This window comes from Anser cygnoides, chromosome 4, assembly GCF_040182565.1.
Source record: "Anser cygnoides isolate HZ-2024a breed goose chromosome 4, Taihu_goose_T2T_genome, whole genome shotgun sequence".
NCBI lineage: Eukaryota > Metazoa > Chordata > Aves > Anseriformes > Anatidae > Anser > Anser cygnoides.
In genome coordinates, this window is record NC_089876.1 from 36,869,470 (window position 1) to 36,881,809 (window position 12,340).

The following is a 12,340-nucleotide window of genomic DNA, read 5'->3' on the forward strand; positions in this document are numbered from 1 at the left end:
TCAAAGTTCATATGTTTATATGTATTATCTTCAGACCTTTTAAAACATTTCAACAGCATATATCTCAAAACATTTTTGATACTCTCAGCTAAACTCAGAAGTTCACTGCACTGGAGCAGACAATTTGACAAATGAGTATCCAGTATCACCAGAGTATCCCCTCTCCAGAGACAGCCATTAGGAGTTAATTCAAGAGAACAATAATACGGTGAGCTATACGACTGATTATATACAGTGGAACTTTAAAATATTATATTAAAATATTACACATTAAATATGTAAAATATTGTAATAAAAATTCTAGCATTTAAAGAAGTGAATCTGTTTAATCCTCAATTCTCTCCACAAATACATCAAATATTATGTTGCTTATAATGTATGGCAGATTATGGCCCTTTAACAGTTGCATAAATGCAGATTTGTTATTATTTAAACATTAATGAGTAGCAGTAACTCTGTTTTTAAATACTTCTTAAGAAGTTTTCACCAAATTTCATTATTTTTTTTTTTTAATTTTGGGTAAGGTCAACTTCTGATCTAAAGAATAAAAGCTATTATCCTCTGGAAAATAAACTCCAGCAGAACTCTTAATTTTGTTTTCTTTTCCCCAGGTTACCTTCCAAAACTTAATGTAGCAATCTTCCCTTGGGTGCACATATTAGAAATAGGATGACAGTCCGTCACGAGCATGTTTAAAGTGTTTTATGATTACATAAGACAGACTGTATACTTTGCTATATCAATCCTAAAATACCTAAAATTTACCAACACATGCTTTTAGGCTTAGCAACATCAAAAGCTCCAAAACTGCACCCAGTCTAGGTCATATGAAACAAATAGAAATTCTCCCATGTGTAAGTTTTCGTTTTTAAACCTCTCCAGATTTGTTACTCTATTACTGTAAATCAGTGCAAATCTATTAAAAATGTCTGAAAAAAGCATCAAATTGTCAGCAACATATGTTATGTAACCCAGGCAAACTACATGCATGTAACTTCCTGGTAGAGAAACAACAGCTGGTGAAAAGTGTTCTAGACTACTTTGAGAATCACTGCAGTGCTTCTTTTACAGCTATATAGAGCTGCTGTCATTAGCTTTGTGAATACAAAGTACTGTTTTTAGGGTTGCAAGAACTCCGGCCTGATTTGCACGGAATGACAGTGTAATCACTGCCCATGACAAGAAACTCAAAATTCCTCTGAAATCCCGTTTGCACCAAATTGGTAACACTATGGGGAGAATAACAATGACAAAGTTTGTGCATGATGATCCCCAGTCAGTTTAATCAGTAATCAGGGAGTTACCAAGAGACTCTCAGAACCTGGAGAGAGCTTCCAAAGATGCATAAAGATTTGTGATTGCAGGGGGAGTGACAAGACAGCGATAGACCAGCAGTTGAGCTGTGTTTGACCCTGCCTGGAGTCACCCCACTGGTGGAGAGCAGCCACCCTACCAGATGCCAGGAACAGCCTGCACCCACCTGGCAGACTGACAGCACAGCAAGAAATAAATAGGGACCAACGTATCAGCTGTGTGCGTATGGGAATTCTCAGGGTGCTTTCTCAGGAGCATACAATTAGTGGACTTGAGGAAGCAGCGTAAGTACACACAAAGCAGGAGCACTCACACCTCCAACAGGAGGGAGACGCAGACAGGTAGGTGGACATGTATTTCTCACAAAGGGAGTATCTGTGCATACTGGCACACACTTTACCCATGCTTCCTCTGAGACGGTGCACCTACATAAGCACAAGCACAAGCGAATATGAGATCAGTACTTAATTGGATTAGACAGAGAAGGTTGTATATAGACTTGTGGATGTTCATGAATATATTGCAAGTGCTCAGTACCCCAGCTGACCTGTTATACTATTAATATTGGTCATGAACGGGTATGCCACTTATCATCAGTTCACCGATTAATAACATGTAATGAACTATTTTGACTTAAGCCACGTGTTGAACTGCCTTCCCCAGCAAAGACTTTTAATCAGGAATGTGTCCCAGAAGAATGAAGGTGACTAGTCTACTCAAGCCCAGGAAATTGATAGGAGACTACCCTTGTGTAGGTAAGGAATATACATAAATATAAAAAATTTCCCCTATTATATATAAACTTCAATGCTGTTTGTAAGTAACAGCAACTACAAAAACCCACGTATTTAGTGCAAACGTAAGTAAAAGTTCAGACCAAGGTGATCCATTAGCTTTAAGTCAGTCCCAGTGAGTTTCAAAAAAAGAGCAGTTTCCTTTTTTAAAAAGCAAGTAAGGGTAAGAGCAAAGGAAATCATGACACCTGTAAATTTGACAAAAACATCCCAACTGAATGCTTCACTGCATCCCAATTTTTATTTTTGAATCAAAACCCTTGGAAGAAATACATAAAAAGCCAATGTTGCAAGTGTTTATTGAATGTCTAAAATAAGTTCAGCTAATGCTAATTGCTTTCACACACTTATTACATGAGTCAATGCAACCATGTCAATGCAAGACTGATCTCCAGATGAATGGGTACCAAAAGAGTAATGCTAGCAAGTAATGTCCAAGCATGTAGGGATGTGTTTTCTCTTTTAAGATAGCATGACAAGTGATAACAGAGTTGGTAAATACTTTATTTCAACAAATACGTTGAATACCACCTTAATCTTTGATTTCCATTACATTTTCCTTCCTTAAATTACATCATTTTCTGAAAATAGTTTTTTCCCACAGAAAAATTATAGCTAATGAAAAAGAGGTTATAAGTTCCCCTTTGAAAATATCTTCACTGACCAAAGTAACTGCATGTGTGAACAGGTCCTGGTCCTAATTTGCTATGCAGAAGAAACTTAAAAATAACCATTAAGACAAATAAAGCTTCTCTTACCTCTAATGTCCCCATAGGCTATGGTTTAGAGCTCTTGGAGAAATTTTAAGTGTTAAAATTTAAAGCTACTTTGAACATTCAAATTTCAGGACCGTGATGAGTAGCCACCTACGTAACAGGATGTTGTACAAATGGTGCTACAGGACAAAAAGAGGCCCATAATAAAGCAGTAAGCTAAAAAAGGCTATAGGAAAAAAATATCATTTTTAAATTGCCTGTTTTATACCTCAGTTGCTTTCGTAGCTGCTCTAGTTCCACATTCTGTTCCGTTACAGTTTGTAGAAATTGTTGATTGCTCTGCAAAACAAGGAGAGATTTATAGCATGTTCCCATTTTATTGAAAGTCTCATATATTCAGAGTTAAAGGACATTTCTACAGAATAGAATGCCGTAAGAATACCTGATAAAGTCTATGTAACACTGGCTGGTCTCCAAGGTGCCAGGCTTTAGGTACAGTAATATAGAAAGGCAAATGAAGGGTGATGTTACCCCATCCTCCATTTCTTTCCCCTGTTGGTAGTATAAGAACTTCCAGAGATGAGGACTGTAATAGCTCAGATCTACCATCTACATTTCCCATCTAGTTGCTTTAGGTACCTAGAATACCTTAGATAAATGAGTATCACAGTAGACCACATACTGCTGGAAAGAATTCCTTTGTTTTAAATAGGCTGACTAATAATAATAAATAAAAAAAAAACAACAAACCAAAACCTTGTATTTAATGCCCTCTTGCCCTGAGGCAGCAAGCAATTGTTTATCTATCAACCTTCTATGCGACCCAGAGTGCTAGAAATCTCATCCTCTTTCAGGTGTCCTCTCATCTGAAAGTAATTTAGTATTTGTTATCCAACTAGCCTTTCCTAGATCTTACATTCAGATGAGAGATGACCACAACTTGAATATAGGTAGCATTCAAGACCCTACTGTACTGTGGACTTCAGCTCAGTACCCAACCCCAATGCTAACATTCTTCTTGCTTTCTTGACTGTTGCTGAGAATTGTTTTCAGAACCTTCATACTTGTAAAATATGTATTCTGAGCGTTAACAAATATTTCAGGACTAATACTAAGTACCCTACGTGAAAGCTCCATTTTGCCCTCATGGGTTATTCTGCTTGTATAATTATTAATAAAATGTCTGACAAAATGCATTCATGTATTTGATATCATGTCTTACTGCAAATTTCTGTATCCTATTTCAGTTTTCGTTAGCTTAAATACTTTAACATTAGTAGTGAGTGCTGTTGTTTCATTACTGGATCTCATTTCCAGAACATTTATAAATATGCCGAAAAGCTCAAACCTGAACACATCTACGGAACACAGATGTTTAGCCATGATAAAAAAACAAAACAACTAGTTACTTCTGCTCTCCACTCCTCATTTTTCAGTTTTGTAGCTTAAGAAAGGGAATGCTTCTTTATTTCTTGACATTCGTAACAGACCTTGTCAAACTGTGTGGAGAACGCAAACAAATGGATAACCTTTACCTTAACATTGTCTTCTTCAAAGAAAACATGTATTTCACTCTTCTCCGCATCCATCATTTTTCCAATATTATGATTTTAAGCATTCAGACATTCTATTTTCTGTTACCTCCTACTGCTTTGCTTATAATAGCAGATCAGTCTGCAAATTCCAAATCCTCACCAGAACTGTTTTGAAAGCTCATTGTATCTCCTTGAGACTGTTTGACAGCAATCCCTCAATAACTCTAATGTGGCTATCAACCTCAAAGAACAGTTGATTTTGTTAGTCACTGACTATATAAGGTAAAAAATCCTCTCTGAGTGCATTATTTTGCTTTTATTAGAACTACTGAAATAGCTTGTAAACAGAACTGCTTGCAAGATACAATTCTATAGCAATCTGCAGTATTGTACTCAATATCAGTAGCGGCTTGACTGAAGCACTACATTTTTTTCAGCCCACAGCTTGCAAATGGTGGCACAACAAAGAATTTAAGTATTTAAATAAAGAATTTTAAGGAAATTCAGAATTCAGGAAAAAAAGCCATTACTTCTTGATTTAAAAGCCATTACTTCTCGATTTTTGACTTGTTCCTAGACAAGTTTGCAAATCTGAATGGCACAAGGTCTATCCAAGCACGTATCTATGAGGGACATTTTGCTTTCAGTTTGCGCTTCAGGGCTCCTGTAGAAAAAATAAATTCAGTAAGTCACTGCTCAGGTTTTACTTACCAACTCTATTTTCTCATTGGCTGCATGCAGTTGCTGAGTCAGCTGGTGGAAGCTAGTCAGCTGATCCTAAAAAAAAGGATTGAGCTTCTTGTGTTTACCATCATAAGGATATGATGATCAGTCAACTAAAAACATTTTTGAAAATTCATGCACATTACAGGAAATCCAATATACTTTGTAAATTAGTGATTTGATTACTTCTAGCTGTTGACCTGGTAATCTAGCAAATTAGATTTACTACTGAAAAATGTATCTGAATTTCACTCAGTTAAATGAAAGCATACAGTACTTCTAATGGGCCACACAGGCTATGATGGTACTACAAACATTTCACAGTAGCAAACATGTATCTACAACATGTTAGCAATTATTTGATGCATCAGTGAACACATCTGACCACTCAACATTTGATGTGACTATTACAGAAAACAGTATGATAGAACCACCCCACCTCAGTTTGACTACACACAGACCCAAAATCTTCACCGTATACAATGACATTCAAAAATTAACAAAAATATAAATGAAAATTACTTTCTGCTTTTGTCTTTCAGCCACGTGGATTTGCGTTTCAGTCATGCGTTCCTGGTACTGCTGCCGAAGGCGATCAAGCTCCTGTGATACAGTCTGCCAGAGCTCTATTGCTTGTTCTTTTTCCTAAGAAGTTGCAGAACAAAGGTCTATATAAAATACTGTCTTACTACAGTACATTTACTTTCATCTACTGTTCCCCAAAAAGAAAAGACTTAACTTTTCTTCTGAAATGTCTTTTTGTACTCTGTACATATTACAACCACAAAGACAAAACAACAAATTCAGAGGTAGAAAAAGATGTTTGCGAGTTCAAATTCCACGCAGATGAGAATTGCAAGTTTTGCACAGTTTTGTAGCTCTCTCCAGAAAAGCAGTTCCACTAAAGTTCTGAAACTGTCAAACGCAAACTTTTACAAGTATTTACTCTAGGGCTATGGTATATCAATAGTCAAATACAAAACTTCAGCTGTCAATTTAGCTTCAATTTAGTCCAATGCAACAGGATTGACACATCACTGCAACATGTTCATGAGATTTTGCTGATCTTTTTGGATTTAATTGTTACTTTCTATATTCCACATATACTTGCCTCTTCATTTCACATTACGATGTTTTTTTCTTTAAATCAAAATGACAACCTACCACAGTAACTTGAACTGAACAGAATATTTTATTCATCTCCTGGTCAGGAAATCAACATAGAGATCAAGTAAACTAGGTAAAATTAGAGGCAAATTAACATAAAAACTTCCTAGGTGTATGAAACTAGAAAGGAACTTCCTTCAGGTTTTGCTGTCCATACTATACATACCTTTTTTTAGCTACGTAAAATCAAGACGACCTCAAAATAGTCTCAAGAAAGTGTTCTAAATGAATTCTGAACCAAGAAATAAACCATCTTCTCCTAATCTGCTAAGGCAAAAGAGAAATAAAACAGTACAAATGTTTCATCTCACGCACTTGATTTGTCAGTTGTACTTGTTCTTGAAGGTTTCTCACTATTCCTTCATCTGCAGGAAGATCGGTTCCCAGAGGCATGAAAGGAAGAGCCTCCAGTTGTGTCTCAAGAACCTCTTTCAACTCTGCATGAAGCCTGAAATTCAAAGAAACAAGTTCAGCAAAATATTTCTTTAACATATTATTTTTTTAAATCAACTAAGTTATGTACCTTCGATCTGTACATAATGTTGACATCTGACATTTAAATCTATTAAGCAAGATATGTTCTAGAAAAACAATAAACAGTTTTAAATAGCTTTGTATCTAGTTCTTTTACACAGATATGGCTGAACCTCCTAGTCTGGTGGTGTAATATATATTAAGCACTTAACTAACACTAAGTACATGAGTATGAAATCTTGAATTATTAAGTGGCTTCACAAGACTTCAAAGTCTTAGGAAAAAAAAAACCTAAGATTTAAAAATCAAGAACAACAGCAATAATAAGTCAGTACACTTATTTACCTTTCATTTTCCTTGGTGACTTGCTCAGATTTTAGTCTCATCTCACCTATCTGTACCTAATACAAAAACATGCACAAGTAAGCTCTTAAGCGACAAACTTGAGCAACTCGCTCTTATGTTTTTCTCTGAGTGATACTGTAAAACACAGACAACATAATTCAACACAATGTAGTAAATGAAAGTAACATTTCCTTCTGTAAGAAAAGTCACAAGATGCCACTTAAATTTAACAGCTGCTAAATCCTGTTAAAAAGTTACACCTGAGCATTTCTAAGTTGTTATGACCATTAAACTTAGCTTTGGGAATTCCTATAGCTCTTACAGATACATTTTTAATTAAATCATGTTCTTTTACGGATACGGTGGATAAATACTTACTGTGTACAGGATGAATTAAGAAAAAAGTTTAAGAACTCTTTAAGGAACAATTTCAGTTTGTAATAGCTGAATCAACTGCTTTGTTAACAGAAGGAGTGCCCTTCTGCAATCAACCAAGTTTGAAGACTATTTGTGGATGCTCTACTATGGACATAAGATTAAGTGCACTGAAACAAAACTGTAATGTAGCTTTTGCATGTAGATCACAAGTGAGAACTGATCTTTGCTCCACAAATTTTAATTATTAAACACACTTTACTTTTCAGGAATCATAGGAATCATTGGTTTCATTTGCCTGTGCTTTGAAAGGAAGACAAACAGTTCCCTCTCCCCCAGTCTCCATGATATCAAACATTTCAATTATTTGAGTTTGAATAAGAACATAGAAGTATGGGTGTATCTACTTCCAAGACCGAGCTGGACTGTGTGGCCAAGATCAGACCTGTAGGGAAAGGGGGAAATATCTGCCTCATCTCAGTGTCATCTAGGAAAGTACCTGCAACAATATCAGAATGTCCAGAGACAAAAACCTGCATGTTGTGTTTCACACCACCACTTCCACAAACACAGTAATGGCATAATTTGGACAACCTCCCAGCTTTTCATAGAAAGTTCTATTCATTCATTTGAGGTAGGCTGTGGTCTTGGAACTTTGTGAAGCATGACACAGGCATGCTTTCCTCAACAGACAAAAAATAGTAGCCTACATATTAATACAGTAAAGCACTAGAGTGCAAAATGTTGGCAACATAGATACCTGATAAATCCGCAGCTGCTCCCTCATCTCTTCCAGGTGTTTATCATACTCTACAATTAGAGGTGATAAGCTGAAAATTGGAAAAACATGCTCAGAAGCCATTTTGTAAATGCTGAAACATTGTCCTGATAATCAACTAGTTTTACAGAATTCTTAACCTAGAGAACAGAACAAAACAGTTTACTTCCAAGACCAATATTCACCAACATCAAGAGAACAAGTTTAATTACTTTTCAAGTATGATCATTAACCACAGACTTACTGTATAAGAGAATTAGAATACACAACATTGTAAATGAGCTGTAATGCATTAGTATTTCATGCATAGATAAAAATCTCCAAAGATTAGAAACTAGACTTTCTTACTACTTTCACATACAACAGTAAAGGACCTATAAGATAATGTAAAAAAATGCAGTTCTACTTGCATACTTCCTTCCTTCCCAGTATTTTTGTAGACTACAGTAATTCTCTGAAAAATTCTCTATTAGTGATAAAGTCTTAAAACCTAACCATAAAGGGTAGTTTGTAACAGCAAGAAGAGGACAATGACCATTAAACAATTTACTAGTGGCCATACAGAAAAGTTTATTTGTGCACTGTTAGTCAACTTCTCAAGCAAACATTTTAAAAAATACCCACCTGACTTGTTTAACAGACACCTCTGTTACCTAGATTCGTACAACCTCACCTGCACTTTACTGTCTTAAAATTTACATTAGATTATTCCTTATCTCCTGTTCTTTATTTTATAAACTGTGCAAGAAAAGTCATATTTAAATCCCTGAATAAACGGAGGATTTATTTAAACACAACTGTTACAGGAACACTTTTGCAGACATCCCCTTACAAGTCCTCAGAGCTGTGAGCAAGTAAGTGTACATAAAACTAGGCCCAACTGGATATTTACACTTTTAAAAGCAAATGAGGTTTTTTTTTTGAATTAGTATTCTCGCTTTTTTGGAATCAGTTACCTTTGGTCCATTATCCTGGATCCAGATATACCATCACCTCCAAAGACATTTTTCTGTAATTGAATATCTTATGTTAGTACTTGCACATGACTGCATGTAGCTATTATTTATTTATTTTTTAAAATATGCAACTCAAAGCTGTTTATTCTGTCTGTACTGAAAGCATGTACAATATCCCATACAATCGCTTTTAGGTTTACATTAAAAAATCCTTGAACTCTGGCCCAATTTGAAAAAAATACAATTGATTTTTTTTTTTCCTGGAGATGCTCTGATGTAAAGCATAACAACATCTGAGGGGGAATCAGCTCTTTCGTAAAAGAACCCTTACAAGTCTGTGCAAGTGCCAAGTTCATTTCCATGCATCCCAGCATCAGGAAAGTGCTGATGCCCTAAGTTCTGCACAGATTTTCAGACAGGCTTATGGTACTCACCACAAAATGCTATCTTCACACAAGACAAAAAAGCCTATAGAAGTGAAAAAGTCTACTCTGCAGAAATCAAGTGTCTTTGCGGGGATGTGTTCTCCTGCACATGACAAACTTAAAAATGCACTAAAAATAGCAGAATTCATTGTTGTTATGACAGTTTTATTCTGCTGCTGCTTTGAAATCTAGAAGCAACTCTGCAGATGTACAATGGGCTCAAGGCAAAATGACACTGAAGTGGACTATGTTCTAGGTATGCACAGATGTATGTCTTAAAACTGAGATTTTTTTCTTTAAACTACTTTCATACCTCAGTTCACATACCTGCTCAGCAGTGCTGCTCAAAATTTCATCCGTTTCATGCTGTTCAAATGCCACATTTAGCCTCTGATCTGAAAAATACAATAAAAGTTAGAAGATCATACAACACGAACGTTTATCTAGATAAACCTGACTGGCAGTCAGAAATGTTTTATGGTGTAGTGCTTTGAAGGTACACAACATGCTTCATAAAATTCTACTTAGTGCAATTATTTTCAGGAAAGTAGGAGTTCAAAAAATACAAAGACTAACAAGAAATAATTTGACGTCTTTCATATCATTACCTCCTAGAAATTATTTTATTTTTTTGCCTAGAAAAGCCATAACATACACAACATCTTAACGATTCATGAGGACTAAGTGCAACGGATCACACCGGAGCCAATTCAATTAGCTGGATGATACAAAATTAACCTGTTGCTGGGAACTGGACCCATAAACATTCAACAAGCATTCATATAAATGACAGACATATAAACATTCAACAAATTTAGGCCACAAGAACTTCATTGATACATGAACCTGAGCACTCATGTATATTCAGAAGAAACCCAAGCAAGAAAGACATGCAGACTGCTAGTACCTGCATTTTTAGAAATAAACATCAACTAAGGCATCGCTCTTCTCTACTAATCTAACTTTGACTATTAGGATTTCAGAGACTACTTGTACTGCAAATGGAAGAATCAGCAAAAGGTTGGAAAGGGAAAACAGCAGCTTTTCCCATTCATTTATAGCGTTCTTCCATCTGGCCAAGAATCTGAGAATCCCTGAGAATCTGATTTAAACCTTTGTAACTGAAATGGATAGAGAAAAAAAAGGGGGTCAGGAAGACAATACAACTGTTTCGACTTAAAATTTCTCCCCTGTTTTTCTTGATATGCATTGCAATGGTTCTTCTTGTGGTTCTAATATGCTACAGGAATCTACAGAAAAAAAGAGAACAGAATATAAAGGGGATGTCAACAAACAGGACCTGGAAGAGTAGTTGGCCTAACCAGCCAAAGCAATCTCAGAACATGAACATAGGTGCAAAAGGAGGAGAGACCTTAGACACCAATTGCAGAAGCATTCACCTTCAACAGTAATCATAAAATTCATTCAGATAAAAGACGTACTTAGTAGCTTATCACAAAAATATGTAATGGAATGGATAACTATCACATGTAGGATTGGCTGCTGATACTTCAAAATGAATTCAGCCAAAACAATTTATAACTGATCAGTGTCAGGGATCAGCATTTCGTTATGAGAACTTCCGTTACAGGTATTAACGCAACAAGTATTTATGCTATAAAGCTGCATTTAATAGTGCTTACAGAATCTCTGTGTATTACACACATTCAACACTTTAGAAGTTGGACATCATCTATGAAAAAAGTAGAACATCATTAAATATATCAGACTTAGAACAGGCCTCAAATAGCTTGTGTCTCAACTACCACGTAAACTAACTTAAAATTTGTTCAGCATCTTTGCAGGATGCATTTTTTCTGAGAGATATCCTTGAGAGAAAAGGCAAGTCTTGCCACTTCATGGTGTATATTGTCTAAGCTCCATTTGGAGTCACACAATTATAAAATAAGAAACTACAGCCAAACACATCAAATACATAAAAAAGGAAATCCACAACATTTGAACCTAAGCCATTTGTTCACGTCACAGTATAACAAATATTTGAACAAAACTCAAGAAAGATAGAGGCTTCTGAGGCAAGATTACTGTTGGTACAGACAGAAGCTTTTCTGCTACTGAGGTCCTTTGAATCACAAGTTGTCCCTCCACCTCTGCCCATCCAGAACTGTCCTAACAAGCTTAGTATCAGCTGAATACTTGAGTTGTGTGATGCACGGTCACAGCACTTCTTGCACCGTGATCCTGTCCATTCACGCTACCCGATTTCCCCACCACACAGACTACAATGACAGGGTCAGCAAAATTCTTGGGACAACACATCAACTGCCTATTTTTAGAAATATAAACTCTACAGAAGCATCTTTTGCCAGTCAGTATTTTGGCGTTAAGCAGTCTAAGTACACTCTGATCCACTCGTTTTACGCTCGCATTAAAATTACCCAAACCATAACAGAACACATACTTACAGGTATAGTTTTCAGTCTGTAACACACATGTCATCAGAAGACAGTTTTTTTTTGGTCTTTCAGGTGTCAGTTAAGCAGAGTAACATTTTCGTAAATAAAGAGGCACGATCCTAAAAATTCTCGTGCCTGGCTATTACCCTCATTACGCCCTTTTAACGATTAGTCTTCTGCTAGCCATAGAAGTTTTCATATCGTTGTTTTTCGCAGCAGACACCACAGAAAACACCCCCCTGCTGTTACAACCACGGACTGAAGGCTTCCCTCTTTCCCTCCCCGTGCAAGAACCGCCCCAGGCTCCCAGGGGCCGCCTCC

General features: G+C 36.2%; 1 protein-coding gene across 7 annotated transcripts in view; it reads right to left on the minus strand.

Moving 5' to 3' along the window:
* The window catches only part of SCLT1 (sodium channel and clathrin linker 1), a 45,462-nt gene that overhangs the window by 32,944 nt on the left and 178 nt on the right, over window positions 1-12,340 (minus strand). For 3 of the 7 annotated variants that reach the window (XR_007168774.2, XR_007168773.2, XM_048078158.2), the window contains exons 1-9: window positions 12,029-12,286; window positions 9,930-9,997; window positions 9,178-9,230; window positions 8,204-8,273; window positions 7,069-7,124; window positions 6,565-6,697; window positions 5,605-5,727; window positions 5,071-5,136; window positions 3,093-3,163 (exon numbers count right to left, since the gene is read on the minus strand). Coding sequence is in view for 4 of the 7 variants with exons in the window: in XM_048078158.2 (XP_047934115.2) it covers window positions 3,093-3,163; window positions 5,071-5,136; window positions 5,605-5,727; window positions 6,565-6,697; window positions 7,069-7,124; window positions 8,204-8,273; window positions 9,178-9,230; window positions 9,930-9,997; window positions 12,029-12,062 (674 nt within the window). In the remaining 3 variants the exon portion in view is untranslated. Of the gene's footprint in view, window positions 1-3,092; window positions 3,164-5,070; window positions 5,137-5,604; window positions 5,728-6,564; window positions 6,698-7,068; window positions 7,125-8,203; window positions 8,274-9,177; window positions 9,231-9,929; window positions 9,998-12,028; window positions 12,287-12,340 lie in introns of those variants that run through there. The other 4 variants (XR_010831101.1, XM_013200041.3, XM_048078157.2 and 1 more) reach the window with 4 other exon arrangements.